Source organism: Hordeum vulgare, chromosome 6H (genome assembly GCF_904849725.1).
Source record: "Hordeum vulgare subsp. vulgare chromosome 6H, MorexV3_pseudomolecules_assembly, whole genome shotgun sequence".
Classification (NCBI taxonomy): Eukaryota; Viridiplantae; Streptophyta; class Magnoliopsida; order Poales; family Poaceae; genus Hordeum; species Hordeum vulgare.
Genome location: NC_058523.1, coordinates 509,579,059 through 509,591,138, shown reverse-complemented (window position 1 = coordinate 509,591,138; position 12,080 = coordinate 509,579,059). Strand labels below are relative to the sequence as shown.

General features: G+C 44.1%; 2 protein-coding genes across 2 annotated transcripts; both read left to right on the top strand.

The window, feature by feature from the left end:
* The first annotated feature begins 3,041 nt into the window (after positions 1–3,041).
* On the top strand, positions 3,042–7,320 carry LOC123402540 (alpha-mannosidase I MNS5). Its single transcript, XM_045096464.1, has 15 exons — positions 3,042–3,211; positions 3,847–3,889; positions 3,983–4,048; positions 4,139–4,200; positions 4,355–4,454; positions 4,577–4,759; positions 5,122–5,170; positions 5,244–5,423; positions 5,575–5,695; positions 5,803–5,884; positions 5,974–6,059; positions 6,244–6,344; positions 6,459–6,600; positions 6,711–6,861; positions 6,988–7,320. Exons 1-15 carry the CDS (start codon positions 3,057–3,059, stop codon positions 7,213–7,215), a joined length of 1,749 nt encoding a protein of 582 aa, XP_044952399.1. The 5' UTR covers positions 3,042–3,056; the 3' UTR covers positions 7,216–7,320.
* A 1,627-nt stretch (positions 7,321–8,947) lies between these two features.
* Positions 8,948–9,974, top strand: LOC123402583 (putative cell wall protein). Its single transcript, XM_045096509.1, has one exon. The coding sequence runs from the start codon at positions 9,271–9,273 to the stop codon at positions 9,604–9,606; it is 336 nt and encodes a 111-aa protein (XP_044952444.1). The 5' UTR covers positions 8,948–9,270; the 3' UTR covers positions 9,607–9,974.
* Positions 9,975–12,080: the final 2,106 nt, after the last annotated feature.

The window sequence follows — 12,080 nt, the reverse complement described above, 5'->3', positions numbered from 1 at the left end:
AGCCATTACTTCATGCCTTACATTTGGTAAGGTGAAATGAAACCGGTGGCCTCATAATTTTCATGTCGAACTACATATGTGGGGTTTCTTACTCGAGCCTTCCTCCAACAAGAATGAATTTATCCAAAAGTGTAATAGCATAACTCTGAAGGTGAATTTTATGACTAGTCTTATTTTCTTTCAAGGGACAAATATTAGCATCTTTTAAGGAAAAAAAGGTGATCACTCACATTAGCCTTTGATTTAAATCCTTTGATCATAGCATTTTCCTTCTTATAGCCTTCCATAAAACCTACTCTGCTTGAAATACACTAAAGTTTTAGCTTTGTACTAGATCAAAGTTTTTAAAGTTTGACCAAGTCTGCCAAGATCTACAATGTCAAATAGTTACATTATTAGACGTCACAAAATGTACTAACGTATTGTAGATATATAGTCGTCCTATTGCTTTTTTCTATTTTCCCTTTGCACCGTTTTAGCCAGATTTTCCTTATAAACTAGACCAATTCGTTTTTGAGCTGATACATGTGAGGTTCAGTACTAGCTTGAATCATAGATGCAAATTCTCTTTGAGTTGATACATGATTGACATATATGTTTTAGCATAAATGAGATGGTTGATGTATTTTGTAGTATCATTAATATGATGTTTATGCATTCTTGTAGAAGAAACACATGAATGATGATTGCTCGATGAAGAGGTGTATGCTCAATGCCATTCTCTTTAGTAGAAGATGAATGATGGTCCACACAAAAGTGTGCAAATATGAAGTTTTAATAAGGGGTCTGCTAAACGTCGACCGAGTGATGTTTAGAAAACATCTATCACCTCGGTAGCCGTAGGATCGCAAGCTCGATAACCGTGTGATCTTGTTCTCGTAAGCATGCATCAACCTTTGCAACAAGGCTTGTGTTGCACTTGGCGTTTGCAACACGAGACTTGTTGCGCACCTGCACTACAGTTTTTGCAACCAGGTCTATGTTTCAGAAAAAAAAACTTCGTTGTTGGCCTCTTTGCAACAAACCTAGTGTCAAGCTTGTTCCCTTTGCAACAAGAGGTTGTTGCAGGAACAAAAAAACCTTGCAATCGGTGGTCATTCGTCGCCCCGATTTGCAACAAAGTTGTTGTTATAGAAATTTGTCATGCAGCAACATCATCTCGTTAACAATGTCAACCGAAGAAGCTTCTAGCGGAGGTCATGGCTTCAAGAGCTCGATCGGGTTGGGGAAGGGAGGAGGGGTGTGGGAGGAGTAGGAAAAAAGGAGAAAGGATGGGCGGCGACAGAGGCCTACCTTACCGGCGAACTACGGCTAATGGCATGGACCGGCGGCGAGCGGAGCGCATGCATGGCACGGCGAGCGTCTCGTGTTGGTGGAGCTGAGAGACGAACTAAAATAAAAGGGAAAGTTGATGTGATGCTGCGTGAAATTTCTAGAAAAGAGTATGTGTTGTGCGGGACCATGAGACACATTTCGACCGGCGTAGAAGGTCAACATAAAAATTGGATCCGTTGATTGAACACAATTATTTACTTTTTAGTAAACGTCCGGAGATCTATACCTACTATTAAAAAAATAGGTATTCTTAGTCCGTCTATTAAAAGAAATAGGTATTCTTAGTCCGTCATGCGTTTTTTAAAACCAGTGAGATTTTATCCAATGAATCCGCGGTCCTGAATTTTATTTGAAAAAAAAAAAGATTCGCAACCCTGAAAGAAAATAGGTGTGTTTTTAGTTAAAAAAACAAATTCACGATGGCAATGGAGTTCGAACTCACCATCATTCCATTGTATAAAATCAACAAGGAGATTCAGTGTTGCCAACTAATTAATCCCACCTCGCCCTCATAAATTAAACTCTATCAATTTATATAGGCCAATGAGTTACACATAATCAACAAGGAGATTCAGTGTTGTGGCTCTATGATACAAGAAAATAGAGGCGAAAGGAAATAGAGAGACAGAAAAATAAGTAAGCAAAGGTCCTTCCAAGAAAGAAGGAGAAAGGGAAAAATGCTAATGGCAAGAGCGAGGGAGGTGACCAAAGAGTACGACAGCCGACAAGGAATATTTAACGGACTAAGAGATATAGCTTATCACTCGCAATGCACATGTTCGGTAAAACATCATAACTATGCACACTTGCCAAATTGGTGCTACGTATTTTTTTAAAGGTCGAATTTGACTTTATTTGCGTCCATAACAAACTTGTACTGATTGGGTTTTAGGATGCGAAAACTAAAAGGAAACAAATATCATGATTAGACGATGCACAACTATTTCATGTGTTGAGAAAATGTTGATCTCCAAAATATGCTTTTACAATAAAAGATTAAAAAATTCAAAATTCTGTAATTATTTTAAAACAAAGAAATATTTGTGTTTTCTACAAAGTACAAAATAAAATCAAGTACTAGACTATTTGATGAACCACTACTCTTTCATCACATGAAAGATGTTAGGGTGGCTTCTTTACATCCACGTGTCATACTCCCAAAAATTATAAACTTATTACCGATGTTTACCGAAATTGAATATAAAAAATAACATGTACTCTCACACGGAACAGATTTTATGATACTTTTAGCCTGTTGCAACGCATTAATATTTGTACTACTCCTTCCGTCCTAAAATAATTGTCTTAAGCTTAGTACAATTTTGTACTAGAGCTAGTATAAAGTTGAGACAGTTATTTTGAGACGGAGGAAGTACTAAATATAAAGTTTGCAGTGAAGCTCGCGCGTGCACAAACACACGCAAAGGGTGCAAATTATTACCCCTGGTATTAAATTTGTATATCCCCGTTTCAGGTTAATATTACAGAAAGAAGAAAAAGAATCCGTGTTCAAAATCCTACGTGGCAGACAACGTGTCGTAATACTACGTACACGCAAGCATAAAACACGTCAGGTACGAGATCCGAGTACACGTCTACCAAATCCACGGGCGGAAGGAAGGAAAGGAACTAAACTATCCGCTCCCGGTCGTGCCGTGCGGGGTCCTGATCCCCATCCGACACCACCGTCGTCATCGGCTCCCAGTCCCACCTCCATCTCCATGCGATCTCCTCGGCCGGCGCGGCTAGCTGCCGTCGCGCTTCTCCTCGCGGCGCTCGCTGCGGCCGCGACCGCCACCGCCACCGCCGCCGCGGCCAGCAGGGACGGGTACGGGCGCGCGAGGAGGCTGCGCATGAGGGGCAAGGTCGTCGAGATGTGAGCGCTCCCCTGTCTTCTCTTCAGCTACCCTCAGTTCGAGTTCTGTCGGGTTTAGTCCGAGCTTTGGGACTGGGAAGGTTCCATTCTGTCGCGGCGATTTCGGTTTCATACGGGGAAGAAGATTCTAGCTGTCCTGTGAGCTCCGCCTTCTCTGGTCCGGGGACTTCTGTTCTAAGACAAAAAGCCCATGTAATTCGCGTCGCAGATAAAAATGCGTGCTTTGCTCATCCTGTTAAGAGTTCAGACGAGTGACAACATCTCGAGCTCAAGCCTAGAACCAACGTTTCGGCCCATGTGGTCAATGAATCGCCGCATAATCTCTGTATTTCACTTTTTCACTTTATCATCTCCTAGATCAAGTATGTTTGCCTTATTGCCTTGACCTTCAGAGTTCTGCAATAATTTGTCGCCCCCCCCCCCCCCCCCCCCCCCCCCCCTCTTCAGTTTCTAGATCGAGGCTTCCAGACTAGAGCCCCGTCTGCATATGATAAAGCATTCAACATACAGAGCTATACGTAAAGGTCGTCAACCTGCGAACTGTCACTGTCTAGCAAGCCTGCTAACCCACATAAGTGTGTAATGTAGTGTTCAATGCTTGGATTCTAGTACTGATCCATTTCCATTCATTTCAGGTTTTATCATGCTTATGACAACTACATGGCGTATGCATTTCCTGTATGTTCATCGGTTATTTTCGGAATACTTGAGCAAAATTCAGCTCATTTGTTCATGGCCAATCTGATGTTTTCTGTGTTGATACCTTTTCAGCATGATGAATTGAAGCCTCTTACTAAAGGCTTCACTGACTCCCTCAGTGAGCTGGGCAACCTAAATGTATTAATGTATCGACAAATTTACAGTTTCCAATTGACGCCACAAAAGCATAAAGATACCCCGGCGTAATATCACCTTTGTTCCTTGTAGCTTGAGCACTTGCCACAGGATTATAATGGATCAGCATTGTCACTAGTTGAGTCATTATCAAGGTACACTTTATGAAGCTGTAATGTTTCTGGATACTTTGAGATTTGTACTGCCTCTTCGTGATAATAAGAATATGAATTAGCACATTGTTTCTTCAAAAGGAAAATTGTATCCGTAAGATCGATAGGTGATGCCTCTCTGTTTTGGCTCATGCAGTCTTGTTGTCTTAGGTAACCTAACAGAATTTGACAGAGGAGTTAGTTGGCTTTCAGAGAACCTAACTTTTGATGTTGACGCTCGAGTTAATCTTTTTGAGGTAATGCCATTTGATTTTTATCACGACTAGAACAAAACAATGACATGTTTCCAGGATTTTAAGCAACAATCATTTTCTCACAGTTTTCCCTTCTTCATGCCTTTTTTTCCCTTCTTATCCAGTGTAACATAAGACTTCTTGGGGGGCTTATTTCTGCTCATATTCTTGCAAAGGACTACAGCAGTCAGAACAAAGATGGAGTATATCAGAACCAATTACTACACCTTGCTGAAAATTTAGGCAGGCGGTTTCTGCCAGCATTTGAGACACCTACTGGATTGCCGTATGCATGGATCAACCTTAAGGTTCATTTACAAATCCTTGGTCTTTCTTCTGATTCAAAAAGTAGTACACCGCTACAATCACGTTTACGGATAAAATAGATAGTAGTAAAAGACATGTATTGATAGATTCCAACTGTTCAGCATGCCCCTTCCTGCTATGGTACAGAACACAAGTGTCAAGCCTCATGCGGTAACTAGATAATTGTTCGACAATTATTTTGTTTCCCTTTCTGGATACCCTTGTATGATATTACTTGTAACATTGAAGTCATATATATTGCATAGCTCATGTACATTACAATCCTTCTAATCATGACCTGACATGGCTGTTGAGCTTGTATTTTATCATACATCATCTCTGATGCTATGACTACTTTTTCCAGTATGGAGTGATGGAGAATGAGACAACTGAAACAAGCACATCGGGATGTGGTGAGTGGCGGAATAGTCATTATTATGTTGGGTATCTTGGTAGTGGTAGCTAAGATACATAAATTTGTTGCAGGCTCCCTTATCCTTGAAATGGGTGCATTGTCACGTTTGACCGGTGATTCTAGATATGAAGCTGCAGCTCTTCGTGCTCTTCGCAAGTTATGGAGTATGAGAAGCTCACTGAATCTTGTAGGCTCAACGCTAGATGTTTTGTCTGGCAACTGGATTGAATATTCGTCAGGCATTGGTGCTGGTACTACTTCTTATGCTAGCCCACTCGGTGTATCGCTTATACCAACGTCAAATTTGTAGCATAATTGTATTTTTACAAGTATTTCTTTGTATGTGTCATTTAATTCTGTCTGCTTGAGACATATTGATGATCTTCCGTAACATATTTGCAGGAGTTGATTCATTTTATGAGTATTTGATTAAGGCATATATCCTTTTTGGAAGTGATGAGTACTGGGATATGTTTCATTCTGCTTACCTAGCAGTGCAGAAGTATTTCCGACATGGGCCATGGTACACCCTTTCTTCATGCCATATTCATTTAAAAATTTCCATTCCATCCTAGTTACTTGTCGCTGCAATATGCTTGTACCGGACAGTAATAATCATCGTCTTCTCAGGTACCATGAGGCTGATATCAGGACCGGAGAAGCAACACACTGGCAACTAACTAGCCTCCAGGCCTTCTGGCCCGGTGTTCAGGTCTGCTAACTCTGTGCATGGTTGATATATCACCTTATTGTGGAATTTTTTATCGTTTATTGTTTGCTTACTACTATCATCATCACCAGACACTACTAGGAGATGTTGCCGCTGCAAATCTGTCACATCGTGAATTTTACAATGTATGGCAAAGGTTCGGCGTCCTTCCTGAAAGGTATTAATAAATAAGAACTAAGTACCTTTTCACCATCAGTTTGTAAGCGAAAATGGAAGCATCGTGTGACTGTTTGAAATAAAGTCGGGTATGATGCTGATGCACAAGACTGACAAGAGTATGACCAAAACTTGCTTTCAGGTTTTACACTGTATTTTATTGATGCATGCTTTGTACTTTGCAGATATCTGTTAGACTACGGAATTTTGCATCCCACAGAGAAGTATTATCCTTTACGTCCAGAGTTTGCTGAGTCTACATTTTATCTTTATCAAGCAACTAGAGGTGTGATCATGAATAACAGATAAATAATATTTTTGGAATTTTTTTCTAAAAAAATAATTATAAGCAGATAAAGATAATAGGTGTCCAGATCACTAACACCACTAATCTCTATAGATCCTTGGTACCTAGAAGTGGGTGAAGCTATAATTGGATCACTTAATTACTACACCAAAGTGGAAGGAGGTTTTGCTAGTATCAGAGATGTTTCAACAATGAACCTTGAAGATCATCAACACAGCTTCTTCCTTTCAGAAACGTGAGTCATTAATCTTCATATTCTTTCTTTTAAGCAGTTGGAACAAAACTGTTTCATTCACGCTGATAGATTTGGTCACTGTTGAGATGACGGTTGATAACCTTTTTCAGGTGCAAATACCTTTTTCTCCTTTACGATGATTCATTCTTGAGGAACAAAAATTATATATTTACGACCGAGGGCCATCCCCTTCCTGTAATGAGCACTTGGCATGAGAAAATTCCTCGACTGGATGTTCCCACCAATTGGACAGTTGTTAAGGTGATTCCATACCACCTTACATCAGAACGCACGTTACGAAACCACATGATGCCCTAGCTCCTATTTGTAGGAGCATTAATCTTACTTTGTACTGTCATCCTAATGATACCGAGAACTTCTCTACAGGACGACAACCAACCGATTCGTGCGAGCGCATTGTCATCCAAAGTCTGTCCAGAGACAATTTTCCGGCAGAACGTTGGCTCCCCGTGGGAGAGTGCGTGCCACGTACCAGATGTGTTCCCTAGCCACAAATGCAGGGCCGACGATGACTGTGGGATAGAGTCAGTAACATGCAAGAGGAGAACCTGCAGCATGGCTGGCTACTGCGGCTTGTGGCTGGCGGTTTATTAGCCAATGTTGTTGGAGAGATTATACTTTCGCCATTCGTTGACAGAATGATCAAAATAAGGTAAACACCACCTTGAAAATAGAATGTTACCGGCCTGACATTGTACATTAGAATAGCATCAATAGCAGATTCGTGACGTCTGAATCAGTCAGATTTACCTGTGTGTCAAATACTGGTTTGAAGTCTGATGTATCTGCCGTCCGATATATGGGTGTACTTTATTATGTGATATACGCTGTTATTACTATCTGTTCTGATTATTTACTTTAGATACATGTGTATCCTCCTTTTCTAAAAAAAAAAAAACTTTAGATACATGTGTGCATGCAAAGAAAAGACCATACTAAAGACATTGTGCATTCTGGTTAATTTGTGCGGACTTAACAATAAAGTTCAGTCTTTGGTTTGCTGTGAGTTGCAAGTCGGTCGTGATTGCACTGATGTCCAGTTTGACAGGACCATTGGCTCCAGGCTCTAGCCTTCCCTGCCGTCAGCTTTTTACTGGAGATTCACACCAATAATGTTAATTAGGCCACCTTCCCCTAATGCTGACAAAATGTCAGATGCAGGGTAGGAATAAAAAAAAAGCTAATCCTTCCTTTGAAGACCACTTAGTCTTGTACAGTATTAAGTAAAACCGCTTTAAGTCCGATGAACTATTTAGAAAAGATCAACATATGCAATATCCAATAAATACATTTATGAAAATGCATTTCTCGATGGATCCAGTGATATTGGTTTGGTATTGTAGATGATGTTCATAGTTACCTGCTTGATCAAACTGAAAACGGCTTGATTTAATATAACACCAAATAGCACGCAAAAAAAAAGGTTTCTGAAAGAAGAACAGGCAAATAGAATGTTTTTGCGGGGCACAACACTACACTGCGACACGGACAAGTTCAGCAGCAGTTTCTCATCCTGATCAGGATCGAAACATTGAGCCGATCAAAGACTCCACGCGGAGTCATTGGCAACATAAATTGTCCAGATGCTATTCTTCGACGATGTTGGTGCCCAACCATGCGTTGGCCGGAAGACCTCCTGCATGCGCGTCTTCCTTCATAATTTCAACCCCTCGCAGTACCGCCTTTTGCACCTTTTTTCTTCTTCTTCCGAAACGGAGGCAAAAGCCTTTTGCACCTTTGGCTTCCGCAAATCGCTCCAGTATCCATCCAGTAGGTGAGCCAAATGACAAACATGGTAAATAATCCCATATGGATCAGCAGGAAGTTTGTTCTCAAAACAAGCCGCATTTCTAGTCTCCCACCACCACCAAGCCCAGCACAAAGCAGTCACAAAAGACTTTGGCTGTCCGTTTCTCCCGACTATATATGAAAGTGATCCAACCACTCTCCAACATGGTCAGTCGTTTCAAGCCCCGATTTATGAAAGTACAGTACATTGGAAGGAGAGAAAAAAAAACACATAAATCTGGCAAAAGGGAAGATATACGAGGAGAGGAGAGGAGAGGAGAGGAGAGGAGAGGAGAAATAAGTAGCCTCCCCGTGATCGACCTGGCGGCGCTATAAAGAGCAGGCCAGGGTAGCTGAAACCTCTGAACCCGTCAGGTCTTCTAGACCATCAACCGCGCGGCGCAGGGTCCCTCCCTCCTCCCCCGCGCCCGCGCCCCGCCACCATCGGCCGAACGGCACGTACCACCCAAGCAACCAACCCGACCGCCCTGGGCTGTACGTACGCCCGTTTCCCGCGCCCTCGCGGCATGCTCGTCCCCGTCCGGCGTCGGCCACACCCTAGCAGAAGCCCTTTTTTGCTCTCTCGCGACGCACGGCGCTGGTCAGGTCCGTGGTCACGGCGTGCGCCGTGCATGCGAATTGAACGCACCGCCTTTTCCTAGCTCGCTCCCACCCCAGCGTCCCCGTAGCCTTTACGCCACGCACGCCCCTATATAAGCCCGGCACGGCGAGCGATCACCATCCACCACAATTGCACGAAAGCAACAGCCAGCAAGCAAGCTCACCTGGCCACCAGCTGCCTAGCCTAGCTACCACCAGTCGCGATCGCAGCTTAGCCACTTGAGACTTGACTCGATCGGCATGGCAGGCAAGGCGGCGGCCCTGCTGGTCCTCGCGGCGCTGGTGGCGGCCGCGGCGTGCCCGGGCTCGGCAACGGCGCGCGACGTCCCGCGCGCCGCCGAGGAGGGCGCGGTGAGGCGGCCGGAGACGATCCAGGAGGGGACGGTGCTCATCCCGGGGATCGGACGGTACGAGCTGGGCAGCCACTACAGGCCGGACATCGGCGGGCTGGACCACAGCATCCCGGCCGCCGCCCACGGGCAGTTCATCCCCGGCGCCGACGACACCTGGGTGCCCAACCCCGGCTTCGAGGTGCCCAACCCATTCCGCCCCGCAGCCACCACCGAGTCCCCCTGATGGGTCGGTCAAGCCGGCCGGCCAGCACGCCGTCCGTCCGCGTTAGACCCATCGACCGATGGGTAGCTACTAGCCTGCCATGAACCAATCTCCGCTAGCTTTTTTTGGTTGCTACAATAAAATACTAGCTGCTACACGTACGTAGGCAAGGCATGCGTATGCATGAACCAGCGGCCGCGTGCGTGCGACCGCGCGCGCTGTCTCGACGTTTTGTGTGTGATTCAAGAGTGTACCCGTATGGGGTATGCGTGGATGCGTAGGAAGGAAGCATCCATCGCATATCTCGCTTTGGTTTGTTGTTGCCAATGATGTGTTTCAGTTCACTGAGTTTCTTTTTAGTTCAATATAATTAAGGTGTTGATGAGGAATTATGCATGATGAAGCTTGCTACGTTTGCCAAAAGAAAGAAAATACTTGCATGTATGAAAGGAGATCCATTGTTTGGTACAGTCATAGTGAGAGTCTGAATTTGATCCTCACTTGGAAGGGACATTATTTTCGGGAGTGAATTGCAAAAAACATCTCCATTGAAAGCTAGGTTTGCAGAAACTACACTTCAATGATTTTGTGAAAAAATCATTAATTACGAAGCTTTTTTTTTTTTGTAACAAAAAAACACTAGTGGTAGCTTAGGCCGTTTTAAGCATGATTATGACATGTGGGTCCCGCTGAATAGGAAGGCATGGAAAAAAGTAAAGGCCAATTATTTCAAGGTACAATCTTGTTTTGAAAAACTACCCATGAAAAAAAGCAATCGGGTCCTTGGCCTTGAAAACAAAAGGCAATCGGAACTTTCGTCTCCCACCGGTCCCATGGGATTGCTCCGGTGAGCATGTGTCGCTGCCTGACACGTCTAATGGGCGTCTCGGGAGCGCGAGCACGGACGCCCGCCGCCACTCCCTGCAACTCAGACGGATAGGTCATCCCTGGCCACCGCGCCACCAAAGCTCGCATAGCTTCGGCTCGGTTGTGAGTCAATGCTGAGGAGGCCATTGTTTCTTCCTGGAGGTGGCCGACGGGGAGTGGTGGCGTGGGGGTGGAGCTAGAGCGCGTCGCTCCACCTTTTTTTAAAAGATGACTCCTCTCTTAGTCTTTTTTTACACTTTAGGCTTTGTTATTTTGACTACTCGTTATGTCGTGTCACTTAACCATGTTCAGCATGACCCATCTATTATAATCGCGCTCAAAACGGCCTAAGCCACTGACTAGTTGAAAGGACGTGGATGTCGCCAAGAAGGGGGTGAATAGGCGCTTTAAAATAATTATGGTTTAGGCTTAAACAAATGCGGAATAAAACTAACGATTAATTTTTCAAGCACAAAACCTAAAACAACCAGGCTCACCTATGTGCACCAACAACTTATACTAAGCAAGATAAACAACTAAGTGATAGCAAGATATATAACAATAAACAATATGGCTATCACAAAGTAAAGTGCATAAGTAAAGGGCTCGGGTAATAGATAACCAAGGCACGCGGTGACGATGATGTATCCCGAAGTTCACACCCTTACGGATGCTAATCTCCGTTTGGAACGACGTGAAGGGACAATGCTCCCCAAGATGCCATTAAGGCCACCGTAATCTCCTCACACCCTCGCACAATGCAAGATGTCGTGATTCCACTAAGGGACCCTTGAGGGAGGTCACCGAACCTGTACAAACAAGGTTGGGACAATCTCCACAACTTAATTGGAGGCTCCCAACAACACCACGAAGCTTCACCACAATGTCATATGGCTTCGAGATGACCTCAAATGCTCGGGGCAATCTCCACAACTTAATTGGAGACCCCGATGCTTGCCTGGAGCTTTACACCATAATGATTGAGCTCCTAGGCACCACCAAGCTTCTAGGACGACAAAGCATCCACGAAGAACAATTTCAAGGGTACCAAGTACCCAAGGGTAATAAGCTTCTCAAACTTCACTTCCACGTATCACCGTGGTGAACTCGAACCGATACAACTAATGGAATGTCAAGAACACACGAAGTGGTCAAGTCCCTCACACTCAAATCCCTCCACGACAACAAAAGCTATGGAGGAATATGAGAGGAAGAACAAGGAGCCCACCAAGAACTCCAAGATCAAGATCCAAGGGGCTCCCCTCACATAGAGGAGAAAGTGATTGGTGGAGATGTGGATCTAGATCTCCTCTCTCTTTTCCCTCAAGAACTAGCAAGAATCATTGGAGGGATTGAAGGTTAGCAAGCTCTAAGAGGGTCAGCAATGGGAGGGCAAAGACGAGCTCAAGAGGTGGGGAACCATTGGGGAAGAAGACCCCCTTAAATAGGCCCCCACGAATCTGCTCGTTATGTGCAGAACTACATAGGGGCGGTACAACCGGTTGCCAGGTGAAAGGATCGATATGGTTGACTAGAGGGGGTGAATAGGCAACTAATTTTTTTTAACTTTTCTTTAAACAAATTAGGTTTAGCAACAAATAGGTTGTCTAGATATGCAACTAGGTGAG